Source organism: Lottia gigantea, assembly GCF_000327385.1.
Source record: "Lottia gigantea unplaced genomic scaffold LOTGIsca_36, whole genome shotgun sequence".
Lineage (NCBI taxonomy): Eukaryota > Metazoa > Mollusca > Gastropoda > Lottiidae > Lottia > Lottia gigantea.
The window spans coordinates 2,142,402-2,162,038 of record NW_008709220.1 but is presented as its reverse complement, the minus strand read 5'-3'; the positions used below and the strand labels follow the sequence as shown (position 1 = coordinate 2,162,038).

Genomic DNA, 19,637 nt, shown 5'->3' with positions numbered 1-19,637 from the left:
ATATTAACAAGCCAATATACTAACAAGCCAATATACTAACACGTCAATATACTAACACGTCAATATACTAACAAGCCAATATACTAACACGTCAATATACTAGCAAGCCAATATACTAACAAGCCAATATACTAACAAGCCAATATACTAACACGTCAATATACTAACAAGCCAATATACTAACAAGCCAATATACTAACATGTCAATATACTTACAAGCCAATATACTAACAAGTCAATGTACTAACAAGTCAATATACTAACAAGCCAATATACTAACACGTCAATATACTAACACGTCAATATACTAACAAGCCAATATACTAACAAGTCATTATAGTAACACGTCAATATACTAACAAGCCAATATACTAACACGTCAATATACTAACAAGCCAATATACTAACACGTCAATATACTGACACGTCAATATACTAACAAGCCAATATACTAACACGTCAATATAGTAACACGTCAATATACTAACACGTCAATATACTAACAAGCCAATATACTAACAAGCCAATATACTAACAAGTCAATATACTTACAAGCCAATATACTAACAAGTCAATATACTAACAAGTCAATATACTAACAAGTCAATATACTAACAAGTCAATAACTAACAAGAAAATATACTAACAAATCAATATACTAACAAATCAATATACTAACAAGCCAATATACTAACAAGTCATGATACTAAAAAGTCAACATACTAGCAAGCCAATATACTAACAAGACAATAACTAACAGATCAATATACTAACAAGTCAATATACTAACAAGTCAATATACTAACAGGTCAATATACTAACAAGTCAACATAGTAGCAAGCCAATATACTAACAAGTCAATATACTAACAAGTCAATATACTAACAAGTCAATAACTAACAAGCCAATATACTAACAAGTCAATATTCTAACAAGTCATGATAGTAACAAGTCAATATTCTTACAAGTCATGATACTAACAAGTAATGATACTAACAAGTCAACATACTAGCAAGCCAATATACTAATAAGTCAATATACTAACAAGTAATTATACTAACAAGTTAATATACTAACAAGCCAATATACTAACAAGTCAATATACTAACAAGCCAATATACTAACACTCGATAACTGACTAGTCAATAACTAACAAGTCGATAACTAACTAGTCCATATACTAACAAGTCCATATACTAACAAGTAACAAGTCAATATACTAACAAGTCAATATACTAACACGTCATTATACTAACAAGTCAATATACTAACAAGTCAATATACTAACAAGTTAATATACTAACACGTCATTATAGTGACAAGTTAATATACTAACAAGTTATTATACTAACAAGTCAATATAGGCCTTTAGCATGAAAATGATTGTAAATTGAAATTACAAAAGCACACACTGAGGAGTAAGAAATTAAACACAAAATTATTTTAGAAATAAATATATTCAAAGCACTGATACTTCAACAATATGTCTCATACAAAAACTATAACAGATCATTCAATAAACAACCATTGGGGACCAGTGATTAGTGTTGTAATTCCTAATACACAGTGTGTTGGAGTACTCAGAGTATTTTAAACTTCCATAAGAAGAAAATCAATCGGGACCAATAAAAGATTTCAGAATACACAGAATATCGGAATACACACATGTTGGATATAACAGAGTTCATTGTAATTCTATTCTAATGTGATAGATAAGTAGACTAACAGACTGCACATTTGGAATGAAGTAGAAGATTTATTTCAAGTTTAGCTACCGTTTGCATTTTTGATGAATAGAGTGCAACTGCCTATAGGGTTCTTAGTTGAAGGGTTTGAAACAGTTCTGTATTGTACGAAAAACAGTAATTGTTTTTCAGAAATTATCACTTCACCATCATCCAGTTTGTTCATTCTCACAAAAATATCTTAAAATATTCACAAATATTTCTCTGGTCTATCTAAACTGTATATTTCTGTAGATGTAATCTGAATTACATCATCTCATTGGCTATTTACACTGTCATGGCGTGTATTGTCGTTGTTTTATATCTTTTCAGTACTGTTAGCTTCATTCATGGTACAATGGATTATTTCTCTATCTCTGCGCTGGTTTTTTTTCTCAAACATGAAGCCATTTTGATTGTTAAGAATACTATTAAGTGACTTTTGAGTTACAAGGGGGTGAGAGCTAACACTTTGCCAACTCTTGAAAACACTGGCACAGGCATCAGAATTTTTATTACCTCGGAAGGATTCGAAACCACGGCACCTAAATCGCCTAGCAGATGACAATCTAAATGTCACAGAGCGAATAGCCACAGCCTTTCAACTTTTCCATTCTCTCTTCTCATTTCAACAAACAAAATATAAACAGAACTCTGTATTGGTGTAGACTGTTTTAATTTCTCTCTCTAAATAAATTTTTCATCATTCCACTAGTTAATATCTTCTAGTGTAGGCTATTCTCTAGGTTAAATTTCCAATATATATATACTATTGTCCTGCTATATTTTATTGTTCTACCCTTTACTGACAACTTAGGGTGATATAAATTAATTTACAAGATTATCATTCTCTCCAAAATCTCCAATTCAAAAACAACAAAAAAACAGGACATTTTTACTTTTTCCTATTCTCCTATTCATTGACTTGCTGTCTTCCATTTTCTCACAAACCATATTCTTTATTTTCTTCCTGTACGGATAAATTTCCAAGATTTTCTTTCTCTCAAAACATAACCACAACTTTTTCACTTTTCTCCTGTCCTGCTAAACTTCGTTGTATTTTTGTAAACTGAGACGAGGCACGATGTTCATGGACTGAAGTTCTTGGAATAACAATTTACAGGCGTACGGCATTTTTAACGTGGACACACTTTTAGACGATTTACAATACTGACACCTGAAATAAGATAAACAGAAAATTATTTTTCAGTCCAATTTTGTGACAATGGATTCCCAAGGTTTCTTTGGTTCTCTAGAATCCTGTCTACCTGATCCTTGGCCATACCGCTTGACGATAATTTTACAAGGATAACAATTAAGGCTCTTATGAGTTCTTATTTCCAGTGGCTGCTCCAGTAGGGATACAGGGTGTACATTACTCAACAATGTTTTTAGAGGTAGACATCAATAGAAAGAGGAATCTAAGGGAAATAACTTACCAGCCAGAATATCCAAGCAGACCACAACTACTACACACATCAACTTGAAATGCATCACTAGATATCATTAACCTTTCTAGTAACAACATACTGAAATACATGTCACTCAGTTAGTGGTCTTTCTGTACATTATTAGGTAAGAGAAAGAGGGGGGGGGGGGTTGGGGATGTTGGGGGGGGAGGCTGGTACAGGCTTGTAGATTTTCAAAAATACATTAATCTGTTTGGATGATAAAAATATGTATCAGTTTCGGTGATTGACCAATCAGATAACAGGGTGATTAAAATCATCTCAAGTTAGGATTTCTGAATAAAGATGAACATTTCTTGCATCATCCAAAAATATCGAAAACTTATTCAGTGATATCCAAACAGTGTTGATGTTATTGTTAATTAATATTTTACCTAGCTCCGTAGCCAATCAAACAATCTCGTTCCATTTCACCCAATCGTAGTCCACCATCTCGAGACCGCCCCTCAGTGGGTTGTCGTGTTAGCACTGCCCTCGGTCCCTTCGCTCTAGCATGCATCTTATCTAACACCATGTGTTTTAGTTTCTGATAGTAAACAGGTCCAAAATATATATACGCTTCACATGCTTCTCTGGAAATATTAACAATAATTTTATAATAAATAAATATTGGATATCATATTGTTTAAAGAGATTGTAAAGACATTTTTTATCTATCTAGTTTTTATATGTATATATGTTGAATTGGAAGCATCTATTTTCAAAAATTCTAAATTTTGTTAAACAAATATTGGTCCTAGAATCTAAATATGATGCTACAATCACAAACTGCAGGAACCACACACATATTGTGGGATATTGGAATCGTGCAGTGTGCCTGAAACATATACAAACACTTGAACTACACTACTAGCACTTAAGACGTATAAACTAAGTTCACAATTTTATTAAATAGACTTTGAATAGATTTTGCTCAGTCACATGAATGGACAAATAATAAATAAATGAATAAATGATGATTAAATGATGAATAAATGAACAAATGATGAATGAATGATGAATGAATGATGAATGAATGATGAATAAATAATGAAGATACAATGATGAATAAATGAATGATGAATGAAGATGAATGATGATGAATAAATGAATGTACGAATGTACGATTATATAAACCTGATGAAAAGTGTACTCTCAGAGAGAAAATGAAGAATGAGATACTGACCCTGTGATACCAGAAGTGACGTAATCTTTTCCTAAATAATTAAAACCATGATCCACTAAAACTTGAGATAAATCAGCAACTTTATCTCCTCCAAATGCTGAAAAATAAACACAAAATTACTCAACCTTCTTCATAAACTAATGAATTTACATTAAAATGGTAAAATAATATATTGCCAATATGAATACAGGTAGTTTAGTAGCTGCTACCAGTGTATAACCAAACTATTACTTTGTATTTCAAGTTTTGTTTTTCAGTTCAAATCGTTAGTATTTGGATTATTATTAAAATAGGCATTCAACAGATATGCAGGCACTTAAAAAGAAAATGTTTCCATGTCATGTAGGAGTATCAAAAATGGGTGTCACTTTACCAGCAGTTTCAACTCTCATTATATTTACTGAGCCAAAGTAACAAAATTAATTTGCAATAAAACTAACCATTGAAAATATGTTCATAGTCTCCTAAGAAAGATAGTTTACCTGTGCCATAATGAAACTTGCCCTCAAGAACACCAGCCTTCCCTCCCAATAGTTCTATTAATTTACCCACAGTCATACGAGACGGGAAACCATGGGGGTTCATTATCTACAATATTAAAACAGGAAGTCTTAGTTACAACATTGTTGATGTCCTGATGAGTATTGTGTATCTGAAACATGCTCATATACCTAAAGGTCCCATATAAGGAAGTTACTGATGAGGATCCGGTATCTGAAACGTACTTCTGCAGCATGTGATGAGCTCTGAGGTCTCGTACTACACTCTTGTGATTACTCTCTCTAATTCAATGGGTTTTCTCAATGGACTATTAACCTACATTTACAAAACTAGCTGTCCTGATGAAGATTGTGTATCTGAAACACATGTTAGCAGAATGAGTTGAACTCTAATGAATTAAAACCAGGTTTCTGGTTATAAATTAATACTTACAATATCTGGACATATTCCCTGAAAAGGTGAAGGTGAAAATAAAGATGGGCAATATTAAACTAAAATAAAGGGGGAAATGTTGAGTGAGGACATCACAAACGCTAACATATAGAATGATGATATCAAAATGGCCATTAGCTTCTGCTTCCTCAACTACTCTTATTAATATTTTGAATCATCCTTCTGCTTGTGTTTATCAGCGAATTGAATGCCTACTCAATAACCTGAAGATGATTCTGAAGATCACGTCTGGCATAGCTCGAGTTGTTGAATGGCGCAGTGAATTAGACGCTTGCTCGCTAACCTGAAAGTCCAGGTTCAGTTCTGCATAGGTTGAGATGATTTTTCAACCTGGTTTCCCCCTGTAAGTGATGCAGGTTGGGGGCCTGAGAAAGCGTCTAGTCATTCGGTTGGGACAATAAACCAACGCCATGTATGCTACAGGATGTGCATGTTAAAGATCCCTGGACAGTTGGAAATTGAAAAAGAGTAGCCTAATGTTGCTGTCCTGACAAAATTTTCCTCATTGGGCATGGCGTTGCCTATCTTCAGGTGTAGAAAAGTAGGATGCAAGTAATTCTGACAAACATCTTTATAGTGAACTAGACATTATTTAATGTTTGATTTTAGGACTTTTAGTTTTAACATATAAAAATATAATCAGTAGTGAACCTACCAGATCTGTAAAAGGCATGTCTTCTTGAGGAATTATCAAACCACAAACACTGGAAATCAAATCCGAAAGATGATAAAATATCTTTATAAATAATAAACTCAGTATTTATAATACCATCAATATACACAACCTGGGCTGGCTAATTTCAAATAATGGTATGATAACTAGACATAATTCAAATTGTGCGTCTGACATTTTTTTTCCTTTATGAAAGTAAGAACTTGACAATTCAAACATGATTTGATTATGAGGTAAAATGCAAAAGTAAATGTTACTCCCTTCTAAATAAAGTGAAACGATGTCCTACATTACACCGAGGAGTGGGAAAACAATAAAATATGAAAAGAATGGAATGCTACCATTGCTACGTACCCTTTCTGTCCATGACGACTGCTAAATTTATCTCCAATTTCTGGTCGACGAGTTTGTCTCATTAATATTTTAATTAGGAAAGCCTCGTCAGGGTTGGAGGTAATTAAAACTTGTTCACAATATCCAGACATTGCACCTCGATATCTGTAATAAGAATTGAAGGAATTTAACATAGTGTTAACGCCATTATAACACCAATATACCACACCATTATATTACATGATATCTATTAGTCAAACATGTTTACAGGTATGACGCTAGTTCACGACTGACTCCAGTAGGTACATATCTGTATAATTACGCATGAGCACTTACATATATCACATTGACACATACTATCTGCAGAGTGCAATAAGGGATATGAGCATTAACTTCAGCATTAGGCCACTCGTTTAATGTGAACCATACTCAATAATAGAATTCTAGAAACAATAAGGATAGCCCAATCATTACGTGCCTAATTTACTTTACTCTTGTGGAGAAGAAATGCGTGTAAATTTGGTCAGTGTTGGTCTGATTATTAGGCTATACTCTATTTTTCTGCAAGTAGCCAGAAGATAGTGATAGCACCATTGTGGGCTAATCAGAACTAGGATATTATTATCATACTTTTCTACAGTTGATAGATTTTTACCGTTGACAACCTAGAACAGGAGTCCTGACAACTGATGTTTTTCTCTTTCAAAACGAAAGATTAACGACCAAAATAATTACATAACACAACTTTCACAGTAACGACTAAACATTATGTTCTTTTTGACATCCTGTTTTTCTGTGACTTATTAGAGTTATACCACATGGGGCATCAGTCTGAAATAAACTTACGTTAGTGGTGTTTCTTTATAATTAACTGACTGTAAATTAACAGGTGCCCCAGCAACAGGATTACTAACAACTGGCATGTGTTTATTGACTAAAACCTGACGATTTTCAACACGTTCACCTTTAAAATACAACTTACTGTTGAAATAGTTATTAACACAGGCATCACATTTTACAAGCTTGCTATATAAAATCATGGAATCCTATCTTTCCCAAAAGTTTGTTTTACTGGTTGATCGAACAGTAAATTCACTTGTAAGGAGATTGAATAAAGTACTAAAGGTAGTAAAACTATTGAAATGATGTCGTTGATCTGCTATATTTTACAGGTAAATATCCAGAATATATATTTGACAGAAAGTTAAATGCTTGTATGTTAATAAGTTATAATAATAAAGTCTTTGAATGGTATTTAGCAATTGTGAGTACGATATATAGACACAGCTTTATGGAACAACAATCACTGGTTAAAGTTTCATACAAAGTTTCGAAGTGTTTCCCCCCCGTCGTCCTCAGACACATAATGTGTTGTTTCATAAAGCTGTGTCTATATAATAATAATGTTTTAATATTCTGTATATATACACACAAAATCAATAGAATGTGAGCCTTTCAAATATAAATATGGAAAATAAAATAAAATGATGAGTTTTACGTCCTACTTTTCTGCAACTTATTGGCTAATGAAGACAGAGAATATTGAAAATGATGTTACCAGGCATACAGATACCGTCCACGTCTAATAGTTGATGTTTCCACGGAGGTTTATTAGTGGTAGAATCAATCAGTGGTCCCATCACTTTATCAAACGTCTGATTAGTGTAACGTTTCATCGTCACCGCGTGTTTACGATAAACTAAACATCGACCAAATCCTGAAAAAATACATAAAAATATATTAATTAAGGAAACAGGCAACATAATTCTATGATATACTACTCATGCAATGTTTCAACAATTTACATTGTCATCTAGGGATTAATCTAAGCAGTATCACATTTCAGTTTGCAGGTTAAAATGGCCTCTTATGCAATCCAATTATCCCTAAGGGTATCAAAAAATTTAACTTTTTCATGACATTCTCTGAATCATATAAAATATTTTTTGCGAAAATTGATTGCCAAATCCAGAAATATACAGCAACTCTTGAGCCTTTAGGAACTAATATCATTGGCAAAACTGACCCCATGGGGGACTGCTGACTACTGAGTGGGCTGACCTACCTCTATCTAAGGAAGCTTTGTTTATAACCAGGGCATCTTCTATATCATAACCACTATAACTCATAACAGCTACTGTTGCATTCTGTCCAGCTGGGAGCTTATCAAAACTGATCAACTCTATAACCTAAAATATCAAATTATCCTTTTTATTGAGTCACTTATAGCAGAACTGTCTGTAATCTTACCATAAAGTCTAGCGCATAAAAACTCTAACACTTTTATGGTGATAACAATTTTTGACATCTGGCGGGAAAGCTTTAATAGGTCTGTAATAGTTCATACAGACTCCTTCTGTCATTCCACCTCAGAATACATTTTAAAAGTTAGGAATAGTGAAGACTTAGTGTGTCCAGTGAGGCGAACAGACTAATCATGTCTACATGTGTCCCAACACGAGACTCGTATTTTTGCCTCTTGTATATTCTACAGTATCAGTAGTGATTCACCATACACATATGTCCTACTTTCCTGCACCTAATTGGGCTAATGAAGACGGGCAACGTCATGCAGGGTGCAATGAGGAGAGCGGCATTAGCCTACTCTTTTTTTAATTTCCAACTGTCAAGGGATCATGAGTATGCACAGACTGAAGCCCATGGCGCCTCAGTTTATTGTCCCATTTGAACGACTAGATGCCATTCCCATGTCAGCCCCGCCGACCTGCATCACTGACAGGGGGTCATATATACCAACCTGTTTATACAACAATATCACCAAAACATGGTTAGTACTAGTATAGTATATGTAGTTACCTACCTTAGATTTAACGAGAGGAGCTTGAGGATAGGCCAGTAAATACATCAACGTATCTATTCTATTTCTCTGATTATACGCTATCGTACCTACAATATAACACAACAAATAATATAACCATTTAAACAACATTGACAAGCTGAGAGTACACATATAACAATAATAATACAAGGGAATATATTATAGTATAACACACTTCTTTAATAACAAAGTGCCGTACAAAACGTTTCAACACAATTTACACGTGTTGTCATTAGATGATTTAAGAAAGAAATGGTGTGTGTATTTACCTTTCTTTATCATTACTAGAATAGAGTTTGCCAGTTTCCAGTCATAAAATAAGAATAATATGAGATTGATTGTAACAAGATAAATTAAACACAGTACATACCCATTGCCTGTTTCCCCATAGCACATTGATATGTATTACGGGGTGACTGATTATGATGGGGGTAGGGAATCAGCCCTGCACACACTCCTAATATAGTAAAGGGTTCTATTTCCAGATGAGTTGTATCTGCAGTTATCTCCCTTTCATATAATGAGACCATACAATCATTCTCTTCGTTTACGTCGAGATATTCTACCAGGCCCTCTTTCAGAAAGTCTTCAAAACTCCTGAAACAATTTATCCATTTCACTGAAAATACTGACATAAAGTAATATTGTGGTCTTATAATATCAAGTCAGAATCAAGAGTTATCTCCCTTCCATATAACGAAATGAAATGAAATGGAGTTTTACGTCCTACTTTTCTGCACCATGTGGGCTAATGAAGACGGGCAATGCCATGCGAGGTGCAATGAGGGAAATTTTTTGCCAGGACAGCGGCATTAGCCTGCTCTTTTTCGATTTCCAACTGTCGAGGGATCTTTAACGTGCACAGCCTGTAGCACACGGGGCCTCGGTTTATTGTCCCATCTGAACGACTAGACGATTCTTCCATGTCAGTCCCTCGTACCTGCATCACTGACAGGGGGAAACTGGGTTGAAAAATCCGAAGGTATTATCTCGACCTATGCCGGGATTGAACCCTGGATCTTCAGGTTAGCGAGCAAGCGTCTAACTCACTGAGCCACCGCGGCTCCCCTTTCATATAACGAGACCAAACTGTTCATTTACATCAAGATATTCTACCAACCCTTTGAGTGTAAATAAAATAAAATGTCATATACCCTGAACTTCAAAGTTGCATGACGTCACTTAGCAACGGCTGGTATACCGACTGCTAGGGTATCTATTACAGTAAGAGAGGGTCAAAGTGGAACAGGAGGCAATGTTTTCAATGTTGAAGTTAAGGGGTCCATGTGATCAAAGATGGGCTATATCTCTAGAACTATTATTAAATGATAATAAACTAAAATAAAAACTGAAAGTTAAATACCTAAAACCCTGAGTTAACTCTTCAATATGTTTAGATTTAACCAGTGGTTGTTGATTATTTACTATTATATACGGTCTGAAAATAAACAATAAACAATACAATAATCAATACAATAAATAAACAATAAACAAACAATAACCATTCTTTGTTAGATTTAATAAATCTTGACATCTATAAGGTCTTAATGAAATAAGCAGATAGCACTCGGTAAAATATTCGATTTTCGTTGCTAAGAATTCATGATTTGGATTAGCGATTATCAAATTTCATAATCAATTATATGTCAAAGTTAGATTTTCGCCACTGTATCCGTTAACAAGTAGTAATCTCTTCCACATAGTTTCCCTTCAACACATTGTGTACCACATGAATTCACTTTTTATATTTTGGACTGAATAAATTTAAGAGAAGTTGTATGGATGAATCTATGCAGGTAATTATATTGATGTACAAATGGAAGAAAAAAATTATTTTCTTACCGACAGACTCTACCCCCATCACTAGCGATATAAACACAACGATGACCATGATTGGGGAAGATTGAAACGAACTCTGAAATATACCCAGCTCGTCTCATCATTCTAAATGTTTTCACCAATCTTTTATAGTCTCTTATAACTCCTAGAATATTACCTAGAAAAATATACATTATAAACAGTTAGAAACAATATTCCTAGAATATTACCTAGAAAAATATACAGAAGTTTGAGAACAATATTCCTAGAATATTACCTAGAAAAATATACAGAACTTTGAGAACAATATTCCTAGAATATTACCTAGAAAAATATACAGAAGTTTAGAACAATATTCCTAGAATATTACCTAGAAAAATATACAGAAGTTTAGAACAATATTCCTAGAATATTACCTAGAAAAATATAAAGAAGTTTAGAACCATATTCCTAGAATATTACCTTGAAAAATATACAGAAGTTTAGAACAATATGCCTAGAATATTACCTAGAAAAATATACAGAAGTATAGAACCTAATTCTAGAATATTACCTAGAAAAATATACAGAAGTTTAGAACAATATTCCTAGAATATTACCTATAAAAATATACAGAAGTTTAGAACAATATGCCTAGAATATTACCTATAAAAATATACAGAAGTTTAGAACAATATTCCTAGAATATTACCTAGAAAAATATACAGAAGTTTAGAAAAATATACAGAAGTTTAGAACAATATGCCTAGAATATTACCTAGAAAAATATACAGAAGTATAGAACCTAATTCTAGAATATTACCTTGAAAAATATACAGAAGTATAGAACCTAATTCTAGAATATTACCTAGAAAAATATACAGAAGTTTAGAACAATATTCCTAAAGAATTGGAGGACACCCTTGAGTTGGGTTTTAACTTTTTAACAAAAGATTTTTATATGTTTTTGCCCCAAAATATGTGTCAGAATGCATAATTCAATTTAATTTTTCGAAAATTGGGAAAACCCATTAGAGACTGCAATAAGACCTCAACAGAGTTGCCGCATTTTAAATTTCAGTGTCGACTGTTGTCCCCCCTTGAGTCAGTCTGCTCCCTATTTGTTGCCCCTTGGGAAGCTGGAGCCACCACTGAAAATACCATACTTACTAAAAACTTGATCATAAGATTTTCGTGGGACAGGGCCCTTGAAGATAGTTAGAGAGCCTAAATACAGGTACAGATCAGATCAGAATTTCACTTGCGTTTCGGCATTGAATCCAAGCAATTCTGAAAAACTCATTCACCAACAGAACACTAACTTAAAGATACTTTTTAAAGGAGAAATAATAAATTCCTACCATTAAGAAAGACAGTGTAGACATATTTTGATGTTAATTCTTCTCCACTTAATAATTCTATATCTTCTACTCCGAGATTAAACGCCAGACGAATCAATGGAGCTTCGTTCATATCAGTTGTAATATGGGTCATTAACGCCAGATTCTTCACTAGACCACACGCCTGTTATAGATTGAAATAAATGGAGTTTTAATGGGTTAATGAAGACAGACACCATGCAATGAGCAATGAGGGAGATTAGTTTACTCTTTTTCAATTTTCAAAACTGACATGGAATTTTTAAAGTGGAAGACCTCTAACACAGACGTTCTCAGATTGTTGGCCCAGGGAGTATTTAAAGTGGTTTGCGAAATTAATTTCTCTAAATCCAGCAGAATTTCTCACTTATTGTTTGAGGAAATTAAAAGTTTTTTGAATTTTTTCGGTATCTTTGAAGAGAATTGGAATATCAGCCTCAAAATAGTACTGTTAGTCTTAGAATGTCTTTGTGTTGATAAAAATATAATCTTTTGTAAGTTTACATTGAAAAGAAACTCATTTCTCTCCTAGAAATTTCAACCCAAAAAAGTCCTCTGTATAAACAAATTTTGAAGACATAATGTGTGATTATGTTTATATTTTTATCAAAGCAAAGACATTTAAAGACTAACAGTACTATTTGGGAACTGATATTCCACTTCTCATAAAAATAATAGAAAAAAATTCAAAAAACTTTTTACTTTGCTCAGACAATAGGTGAAATATCTTTCTTACTAAAAGTAGCTAATAAAACATATTTCATTCTAATGACAATTCTTTACATTCATTTGTCAATTATTTTGTTTTCTTTGTCCACATTGTGGTTATTTTTGTCCACGTGAGCTGACTTTTTGACAGGACCATATCATCTTGGCAATACTACTATACAGTAAAAACACTTACCTCCCCTTCAGGTGTATCAGAGGGACAGAGTAAACCCCACTGTGAAGGTTGAAGAGATCGGGGACCGCTAACTTTTCGTGTCTTCTCAAACTGACTGGTTACTCTGGTCATCATCCCGATAGCTGAGATATACGACAGACGAGACAAGACCTGGGTCACTCCAGCTCTCTCCATTTTAAATCTTTTAATCGTCCAGTTTCCCTAAAAAATACAGAAATAGTTTTGGTTACAGAATCAATAATGTAAGAAATTTGAAAATGTTTAAAAGAAAGAAACAACTATATTCTGCAACGGCTTATTTTCTCAAGAATCTTTTCTACCAACTAATCTTTCCCATATCATCATTTACCATATAACCAGTTGGTCTTGGAAAACTGGGGAAGAAAAACAATTAATTTTTAACAAGGGCAAAGTTTCTCAATGGTTCTGTCTTCCAGCTGGTCCCTGGCCAATCTTCTAGTCAACAATTTTACAAAGATAACAACTTAGATTTACAATGATCCTGTCTACCATCACAAGAAAACAACGGCCTCATATGAATTATAATAGGAAACTTCAAATTTGATGTTTAAACGATTCCTTGGTGGCCAGGTAGATTTATAGAAACTATATAAAGGGTTTAGATATAGTTTCACGCATAATTAGCGTAATTCTTCGCGTTGAAAATAAACCCATTTAGCCCTTTAAAAAGTTACCAACTTACACTAGAAATAGCGAAGACTAGTCCGTTAGTAATCTGATCTTGTCTCATATGTTTTAGAATATCAAACTGGGCAGCTCGTGGTTTGGGTATTGTTTGATCTGCTATCTTCTTTAACTGTAAACAATATGAATTCATCAATTTATATATTGTTATTGTTGTTTATTTATCACTAATCTTAGAGAGTTATAGATATCAGTTTTTACTGTATATACAGTGGAGGCGCGTTTATCCCGTTGCTGATAATCCGGAAACCCCGATATCAGCACTCTTTTTACTGGGAACAGAATATTTACTATGTAAAATTACCGGTTAATCCGGTGCCCTAGTTATGGAATGGCATGTTTCAACAATCTGGATTTTCGTTAACCCGCACCATTTTATCGGGAACGGGAATGTGCCGATAAAAGAGGCTCCACTGTATACTTGTTCTGTTTTCTATCAATAATCCAACTACCAACTACTACGACTACCTAACTTATCATCTGCCAACCAACCTTTTCTATCATTTTGATGAAATTGAAATGTTGCAGAAATAAAAGAAAGGAAAAGTAGATCCTTAATAGTGTTCTTATTTATTTAATATCAATTTATATTCAGCCTCAATTCCCATAGCATTATTTTAAAATGTCAAGGGCAATAACTCTTCAAACTATATTTAGCAAGCTCAACTTAAAAGTTGGTTACGTTTTTCTAATTAATTAGTTTATTTTCAATTTCATTATTAATATCCTTTTCAAATTTTGCATTGCCGTCAAGTTTACATTCATGAAGTCAGCCTTAATCTGAGGTTTCTTCTGAATTTAGAAGAAGATCGTAAGACACTAGAATATATTCACTGCCTTATCTTACCTCAGAGTTAAATTTCTTGAAGAGATCTTCAAAAAGGAGGGAGAGAAGTTGCCCAGCTAACTCGAGACGTTTGTTACCATAGTAATCACGGTCATCAATGCTGACCTTGTCACCTTGTGTTAAAATAACTCGTCGAATCATCAATGCTAGATACACCGCCTTCAGTTTAAAATTCCAATCTTCTACCTTTAAATAAACAAAAAATATTCTTGATCAGGACAGACTTGGACACAGGGCTAAACTACAGATACAGTAGAGTCTTTACTGAAGTGGTATTTGTTGAGAGGTAGAAAGAGTTTAAAATATGCATTAATGATGGATAAATATGAAAGAATGATATATGAACTAGTATACTATATTAAGTATAGAAATATGAAAGAATGATATATGACCTAGATAAGAACGTACCGGTACGTGAGCCAATATAACAGTATTTAATACATCTCTAGCTTCATCAAGTTTACATTTATTAGCACTCGGCCATTGATTTCTCTGACGTATTTTACCTCCTATCCATCTTAAAGCCTGAAAATAAAATCTTTTGTACAGAGGTTTCATAAACTTTTTTATGTGTATCAGGGAAAATGATCAATTTGCATCATTCTAATTAACAATCAGTCGTCTGAAACTATGGGTTTAATGACATCATTATTGCAAAATTTGCTTAAACCATAAATAGCCTGTTGCCATAGTGATGTCATAAAACACTTGGAATTGCAAAATCCGAAATTGAAATGGTGAAATTTGATGCTATCAAAGTCCCTGATACACATAACAAGTTTAGAAGACGTCTTCACAATCACTATAAATACAGAGATAGATTAACATTGACCCTTGGACAATTTTCATTATGCCAAACACAATTAGATACAAACATTTTGGAGGAAGTATGACTTAATCAAATTCACCAGACTTTCAATGCTGACTGAGATTAAAAGCCTTGACCACCATTTGTTTGACATTATCAAGCGACTTAAGATTATATCCAGGTCATCTATTAAATTGATTATTATTTCAATGTGTGTTTTGGTTGTTTTGTCAGAATGGAAGACAGGTCTATCAGTGGGTACTCGAGATCCTATCTTGATGTGCATCGGTAATGGATGGCCTAATTTTCTCCCCTTTTGTAATAAAGATATCATTATTATTAGTATTATTATGTCAGTGACATATCTCTGCCTATGCCAGGATTGAACCGCAGGCCTTCAGGTCAGTGAGCAAGCATCTAACACACTAGCCAGTTCTGTTCCCATCCAATATTACAAGTGAAGGATAATGTTGTTACTAACCTGAGCTTGAGTGAAAACTTGAGCACGATAACATTCCTCCAGGCAGGGAGCTACACACGCCATCACTTCCTCTTCACTACCAATCAGCTGTACTATCTCCTGATCACATTCGATACCCATCGCTTTAAACGCTATAGCTACTGGTATATTCTGGATAATTATATAAGAAATTAAAGTGATGAATCCATGCTTAGTGATATGACATGCCACAATAGATGTATCTACAAAGTCCTGTATTGGTATTTTACACATAATAACTACTGAAATATTCTGGCTCATAAAGTAAAAAATATTCTATTGTAGATACTATGGGATTACAATGCCTTTAGCCTTTAGACTTGAGTTAAATTCAGCAAGTAGTCCGTAATAAATATGGAAAGTTCAATGATAAATGGCTGAAAAAATACACAAAAAATATTAAGAAAACAGCAACTTACCTCTGAGAAGATATTATGTTTGAGATAATATTTAGAATGTTTTACTATAACATACGTTTTACTTTTTCTTTCATGAGTTGAACTGAAATATACAGGAATTATTGAAGTATTTAGACCGAGGGATTAGAGTATAAAAACATATCAATAGTAGTTCATGGAGGACAACTAGGAAATCCACGGACTGGTTGTAAGAAACATTGTAACATAAAGATAAGATCATCAGCTGTACTAAATATTAGACAAGTTGGATTACTGTTGTATTGCCTCCATTTTTATCTTTTAAAGCGAATGAAAAGAGGTTTCTGACTTGTTTAAGATATAATATAATTGGGAAGAAGTATATTATGTAAAACATACCTAGTAACAGAACATTCTATAGAACCCTTACTATCTTGATCTACAATCATTCTATTTTTAGACAGTTGTTCCTGAATTAATATCACCTTCTCGGCTCCGCGAGTTATAAAATAACCACCAGGATCCATCGGACATTCGTTAAGTTTCGCCATTTCTGCTGGACTCTTATTGGTTAAAACACAGTTTGAGCTGCGTAACATTATTGGCATTCTATAATTGATGAAACAAAATTAGAAATATGTTTCTGGAAAGGAATAGATTTAATTAGAAATCTATCAAAATGAAAAACTTGTCAGATTACAATGTATCATTCCATTTATTTGTGTACTCAACATTTATGTTGTTCAAAGAAACCCCCCTCCCAAACAGCCCAACTATTTATCATGTTAGCTGTCTTACAGAACAACAGCCAAACTATTTATCATGTTAGCTGTCTTACAGAACAACAGTCAAACTATGTATCATATTTGCTGTCTTACAGAACAACAGCCAAACTATTTATCATATTAGCTGTCTTACAGAACAACAGCCAAACTATTTATCATGTTAGCTGTCTTACAGAACAACAGCCAAATTATGTATCATATTAGCTGTCTTCCAGAACAACAGCCAAACTATGTATCATATTAGCTGTCTTACAGAACAACAGCCAAACTATGTATCATATCAGCTGTCTTACAGAACAACAGCCAAACTATGTATCATATTAGCTGTCGATCAGAACAACAGCCAAAATATTTGTCATATTAGCTGTCTTTCAGTACAACAACCAAACTATTTATCATATTAGCTGTCTTTCAGTACAACAACCAAACTATTTATCATAGTCGCTGTCTTTCAGAACAACAGCCAAACTATTTATCATATTAGCTGTCTTTCAGAACAACAGCCAAACTATTTATCATATTAGCTGTCTTTCAGAACAACAGCCAAACTACTTATCATATTAGCTGTCTTTCAGAACAACAGCCAAACTATTGATCATATTAGCTGTCTTTCAGAACAACAGCCAAACTATTTATCATATTAGCTGTCTTTCAGAACAACAGCCAACTATTTATCATATTAGCTGTCTTTCAGAACAACAGCCAAACTATTTATCATGTTAGCTGTCTTTCAGAACAACTGCCCAACTATTTATCATATTAGCTGTCTTTCAGAACAACAGCCAAACTACTTATCATATTAGCTGTCTTACAGAACAACAGCCAAACTATTTATCATATAAGCTGTCTTTCAGAACAACAGCCAACTATTTATCATATTAGCTGTCTTTCAGAACAACAGTCCAACTATTTATCATATTCGCTGTCTTTCAGAACAACAGCCAAACTACTTATCATATAAGCTGTCTTTCAGAACAACAGCCAAACTATTTATCATATTAGCTGACTTTCAGAAAAACAGCCAAACTATTTATCATATTAGCTGTCTTTCAGAACAACAGCCAAACTATTTATCATATTCGCTGTCTTTCAGAACAACAGCCAAACTATTTATCATATTAGCTGTCTTTCAGAACAACAGCCAAACTATTTATCATATTAGCTGTCTTCAGAACAACAGCCAAACTATTTATCATATTAGCTGTTTTACAGAACAACAGCCAAACTACTTATCATATTAGCTGTCTTTCAGAACAACAGCCAACTATTTATCATATTAGCTGTCTTTCAGAACAACAGCCAAACTATTTATCATATTAGCTGTCTTTCAGAACAACAGCCCAACTATTTATCATATTAGCTGTCTTACAGAACAACAGCCCAACTATTTATCATATTAGCTGTCTTACAGAACAACAGCCAAACTATTTATCATATTAGCTGTCTTACAGAACAACAGCCAAACTATTTATCATATTAGCTGTCTTACAGAACAACAGCCAACTATTTATCATATTAGCTGTCTTACAGAACAACAGCCAAACTATTTATCATATTAGCTGTCTTACAGAACAACAGCCAAACTATGTATCATATTAGCTGTCTTTCAGAACAACAGCCAAAATATTTATCATATTAGCTGTCTTTAAGAACGAAAGCCAAACTATTTATTATATTAGCAGTCTTACAGAACAGCAGCCAAACTATTTATTATATCAGCTGTCTTTCAGAACAACAGCCAAACTATTTATCATATTAGCTGTCTTTCAGAACAACTGCCAAACTATTTATCATATTAGCTGTCTTACAGAACAACAGCCAAACTATTTATCATATTAGCTGTCTTTAAGAACGAAAGCCAAACTATTTATTATATTAGCTGTCTTTCATAACAACAGCCAAACTATTTATCATATTAGCTGTCTTTCAGAACAACAGCCAAACTATTTATTATATTAGCTGTCTTTCAGAACAACAGCCCAACTATTTATCATATTAGCTGTCTTACAGAACAACTGCCCAACTATTTATTATATTAGCTGTCATACAGAACAACAGTTCAACTATTTATCATATTAGCTGTCTTACAGAACAACAGCCAAACTATTTATTATATTAGCTGTCTTTCAGAACAACAGCCAAACTATTTATCATATTAGCTGTCTTACAGAACAACAGCCAAACTATTTATTATATTAGCTGTCTTACAAAACAACAGCCAAACTATTTATCATATTAGCTGTCTTTCAGAACAACAGCCAAACTATTTATCATATTAGCTGTCTTTCAGAACAACAGCCAAACTATTTATCATATTAGCTGTCTTACAGAACAACAGCCAAACTATTTATTATATTATCTGTCTTACAGAACAACAGC

At 33.4% G+C, this 19,637-nt stretch overlaps 1 protein-coding gene across 1 annotated transcript in view; it reads right to left on the bottom strand.

The window, feature by feature from the left end:
• Window positions 1–2,629: 2,629 nt before the first annotated feature.
• The window catches only part of LOTGIDRAFT_233244 (hypothetical protein), a gene marked incomplete at its 5' end in the record, with an annotated part of 21,004 nt that continues 3,996 nt past the window's right edge, over window positions 2,630–19,637 (bottom strand). Inside the window, 24 exons of the mRNA XM_009058928.1 lie at window positions 2,630–2,901; window positions 3,164–3,253; window positions 3,568–3,765; window positions 4,359–4,455; window positions 4,841–4,946; window positions 5,292–5,309; window positions 5,968–6,016; window positions 6,340–6,483; window positions 7,165–7,282; window positions 7,877–8,035; window positions 8,384–8,507; window positions 9,140–9,225; window positions 9,528–9,754; window positions 10,521–10,595; window positions 11,000–11,153; window positions 12,316–12,478; window positions 13,238–13,438; window positions 13,941–14,054; window positions 14,790–14,975; window positions 15,198–15,314; window positions 16,079–16,228; window positions 16,516–16,597; window positions 16,873–17,082; window positions 17,512–17,546. Coding sequence (XP_009057176.1) covers window positions 2,769–2,901; window positions 3,164–3,253; window positions 3,568–3,765; window positions 4,359–4,455; window positions 4,841–4,946; window positions 5,292–5,309; window positions 5,968–6,016; window positions 6,340–6,483; window positions 7,165–7,282; window positions 7,877–8,035; window positions 8,384–8,507; window positions 9,140–9,225; window positions 9,528–9,754; window positions 10,521–10,595; window positions 11,000–11,153; window positions 12,316–12,478; window positions 13,238–13,438; window positions 13,941–14,054; window positions 14,790–14,975; window positions 15,198–15,314; window positions 16,079–16,228; window positions 16,516–16,597; window positions 16,873–17,082; window positions 17,512–17,546 — 3,036 coding nt within the window. The 3' untranslated portion in view covers window positions 2,630–2,768. The remainder of the gene's footprint in view (window positions 2,902–3,163; window positions 3,254–3,567; window positions 3,766–4,358; window positions 4,456–4,840; window positions 4,947–5,291; window positions 5,310–5,967; window positions 6,017–6,339; window positions 6,484–7,164; window positions 7,283–7,876; window positions 8,036–8,383; window positions 8,508–9,139; window positions 9,226–9,527; window positions 9,755–10,520; window positions 10,596–10,999; window positions 11,154–12,315; window positions 12,479–13,237; window positions 13,439–13,940; window positions 14,055–14,789; window positions 14,976–15,197; window positions 15,315–16,078; window positions 16,229–16,515; window positions 16,598–16,872; window positions 17,083–17,511; window positions 17,547–19,637) is intronic.